The sequence below is a fragment of the Poecilia latipinna genome, unplaced genomic scaffold (assembly GCF_001443285.1).
Source record: "Poecilia latipinna isolate Pla-1442-1.1 unplaced genomic scaffold, P_latipinna-1.0 Scaffold741, whole genome shotgun sequence".
NCBI lineage: Eukaryota > Metazoa > Chordata > Actinopteri > Cyprinodontiformes > Poeciliidae > Poecilia > Poecilia latipinna.
Window position 1 is genome coordinate 16,825 of NW_015113357.1, and position 3,830 is coordinate 20,654.

Sequence of the window (3,830 nt, forward strand, 5' to 3'; positions counted from 1 at the left end):
TAAAAAAAAAAAATGTTACAACTGGGAGCCTGCACCTTAGCATCTTTACGTTTCCAAAACATTTTTTGTCATATTTGCATACATAAGGTTGAGAAATAATAAAAAAAAAATGGGAAAATTAAAACCCATTTTGTCCCTATTCTCAAGAATCACTGAAATAACAGTTTTATGGGTTATAAACTATTATAAAATACTGTCTGCCCATAAGTATAGTCCATTAACTTATCCAAATTAATTATCAGTGATATTTGTTAGCTTTATTCTTAGTGTTATAAAAATATTTAATTTAGCCCATTACTTTAGACAGGTGTGCTGTCGTTTGATGTTTTCAGGTAATTATAAATCAGTAATTTAGGTAAATTATTACTTATCTGTTCTTATAATATTAATTTAAAAATATCAGAAATTCCTGGTTAAATGCCAAAATATGTGAAACGTCTCCAGATTTCCTGGATCAGGCGGTTTGTGTGAGTTTCTGTGCATAAATGTGAACCTGTTGATGTGAATGGAGGGAAATGCTGCGTTCAGTGAACAGAAGCTGCGTTTGTGTCGTTTGTTGAGGTATGACGAACATCGTTATGAATACGTGTCTAGTCAAAGTCTGGGGAAGTCGTCTGATGACCTGCAGCAGTACGTCTTCATCTACAGGTGAGACGCAGGATTTCATAAAGTCAACTTACTTTCACTAACATTTCAATTAAAACTTTATTAAATTATTTATACCCTTCAGTTTTTCGTGTCCTTCATGGTTTTCTCCTGAGCTTCCTCCCTTTTTTTTGTTCATTCCTTGTTTCCTCGTATCCTTCCTTCATTCCTTCCTACCTTGTTTTTTGTGTCCTACCTTATTTCTTTCCTTGTTTCCTCATGTCCTTTTTTGTGTTCTTTACTTCCTTCCTTCTTTCCTCGTATCCTTTCTTCATTCTTGTTTCCCTGTGTTCGTCCTTCCTGGTTTCTTCCCTTGTTTCCTTCCTTCCTTCTTTCCTATAAATACGTGTGAGTCCTAGTTCTCAGACTGTGAATCCATGACTTGACCTTTGACCCTCTGATTAGGACACACCTGGTGAAACAGTTGGGTCAGCACCAGTACGAAGGTAAAGCCTTCGTCCGGCCGCCGTTTGCCATCCATTTCAGCTGCAGTAAAACTGGTCAGTAGATTTTTTAAAAGAACTGAAACGGTTCTTTCAGACGGTTGGTTCTGATCCGTTAAACGTTGTTTCTTCCAGACATCAAGGAGTTCGTTTTGGTTCCGCTCCACTCTGACCCGGACCAGGCCGTCCAGGAGATCGATTGGCTCTATGACGTCTTTGAGGAAGTCAGCACAAAGTGGAACAACACGGTGAGGAAGCAGCAAGATTCTGAGGTCAAAGGTTGGATAGACAAAGCTTGAAAGTTCTAGAAATGACGATCCTGGTAAAATGATGGGATGTTCAGAACAGGAAGGGTTGAGGATGGATGGATGTGGTTGGTTCTGGTTGGTTCTGGTTTCCCGGTGCATTGTGGGTGTTTCCTGCCTGGACCGTTGTTCCTTGATGTGGGTCGACTCCGTGTTTTTCAGAACGTGATGTTCCTGGGAGATTTCCACGCCGGCTGCGCCTACGTCACCCGGAACGACAAGAAGAAAATCCGTCTCTTCACCAACTCCAACTTCTCCTGGCTGATCGGAGACCGAGAGGACACGACCGTCACCGACACGACCAGCTGCCCCTACGACAGGTCGGTGCTCGAAGGAGACGTCCAACGGCTGCAGATGTTCTCCAGACCAGACTAACCTAACCCTGCTGTCCCTCCTCCTCCTCCTCTCCCTCCTCTCCCTCCTCTGTGTGTTTCAGGATCGTGGTTCATGGACAGTCCTTCCTCAAGGCCATCAGGCCGTTCTCTGGAAAAGTTTTCAACTTTGGCAAAGAATTCAGGCTGAGGCAGGCAAAGGTAGGAGGCCTGTGGCTCCAGCAGAAGGATCCAGAAAAACGTTTGTACTTCTTAAGGAATGATCTCTTCTGATAGATCAGGTCAGATCACCCTCAGCTGGACTCTGCTTACTGATGAGGCCACTTCTCAAGTCTGGATTTTAATCATAGGCACAAGAGAGACATCTCAACATTTTTAACAAATCCTTCATTTTCCTTCCTCTTCACATTTATGCACCACTTTGTCCCCATCAGATAAAATCCCAATAAAAATCTTCCATCTTTGTGGTTGGATTATAAAGTTTTTGTATGGAAACAAAACATGCTGCAAACACATAAATGATATAAACTCTTAAACACAAACATCTAAAAACCACAGAAAATGCTGCAAATTACAAAACCAGTAAATGATAAAAAGTCAAATTCTCTGCACAAAACAGAAGTCCTCCAGGCCACCAGGGGGAGCCTGGAGTTGGTAATATTACCTACATAAATATACTGCTGGTCAGTAATGTTGTGAAAGTCTGCAGTAGTGAGAACAGCTGGTCCCATCACCCTGCACCTCTGGGCTCAGTCAAAGTCCCATCAGGGGTCAGGGGTCAGGGTCGTAGCTTCACATCCAAAATGGAGGACTGGTCACCGTTTAGGCATTCTGCTGCTAAACTACAACAAAACAGATTATTTTAATTTGTGTTAGTAAAAGTAAGTTTTGTTATGACTTATTGAATTCAATATAATCTCTCATGTTCAGCGAAACAAAAAATATTTTAATACTTTATTTTTGAAAACTGATTTTATTCTATTTTTTTGCGACTGACAGCTCGCTCTGTGAACCATATTTCCAAGATGGCAAAAAATACACATTAAAATTTAAAAATTATCAGTCTATTTGACTAATAGACTAATTTGACTTTTACTCATTAAACAGTCTGTTTTATGCAGATAAAATTTGAAAAATAAAAAGACTAATGGAACTAAAATGTCCTTTTTAAAATAAACTATGAATGTTGTGACTTTATGAACTAAACATGTTATAATAATTCATCAGTTTTCTCCTCTAGTCTGAGAATTTGTTTAAAAATCATGATGACAATAAGAACCAAATATCTTCCTATTCCACTCCCACAAAAAACGTAAGATATTAATTTCATAATTATATATAAAGTTTCTCCTATAATGGCTTTCTTCAAAAGAAATTCAAAAGAAATATAAATTCCCACATTTTATGACAGATTTTAAGACAATAAACATTTTTTAAATTGTCATGAATATTTTTAGAAAGTTTTCTACAGTGGATATTATACAATAAATCTATTCCATCTTGAGTTTTAATTTAATAAAATTTGGTCTTCTAATAGGGATGAAGAGTTAAATTATGATATATTTAATCTAAGGTAAGTTTTATTCACAAATACTGATTTCTAAAAATCACCTCCATTTTTAAAACGAAATAATTTTATTTTAGAGAGTGCTTAAATAAAATCACAAAAGCCCAGTCGTTGAACCAACATATCTTAAGATTTGAAATTTGTCTTGCATTTGTGACATTTTGTTTTACTTTCCTCAGTTAGTTTGTGACTATTCTTTTTATTTCTTCTTTTTTCTGCTCAGTTTATATCAAACCTTTTTATTACTAATGTGCCTTGTCATTATATTTTCTTTGAATTTTCTATAAAGACGGCAAAACAAAACGTTTCCATAAATCCGTCATTTAACTCAAAACGTCACATGCAGCAATGAATTGTGGGTAATACACTTCCCCAAAGTCTGTAGAAATGCAGACGTTGTGTAAAGGTGGAATAGGTCCCAAAATGGGCAGATGTGGGACCCACTGTGACCTTTAACCTTCAGCATGTCGGAGGGAGGGGACTGGGAACGGGCTAAACATAGACATAATATAAGGATAGACCCTCATGGACCGCTCTC

The 3,830-nt window shown here is 37.9% G+C and overlaps 1 protein-coding gene across 2 annotated transcripts in view; it reads left to right on the plus strand.

Moving 5' to 3' along the window:
* LOC106955502 (deoxyribonuclease-1-like 2) overlaps positions 1-3,830 on the plus strand; it is a 17,892-nt gene that overhangs the window by 7,729 nt on the left and 6,333 nt on the right. For both annotated transcript variants that reach the window (XM_015045711.1, XM_015045712.1), the window contains 5 exons: positions 562-648; positions 1,051-1,145; positions 1,224-1,336; positions 1,556-1,713; positions 1,830-1,926. In XM_015045711.1, the coding sequence (XP_014901197.1) occupies positions 562-648; positions 1,051-1,145; positions 1,224-1,336; positions 1,556-1,713; positions 1,830-1,926 (550 nt within the window). The remainder of the gene's footprint in view (positions 1-561; positions 649-1,050; positions 1,146-1,223; positions 1,337-1,555; positions 1,714-1,829; positions 1,927-3,830) is intronic.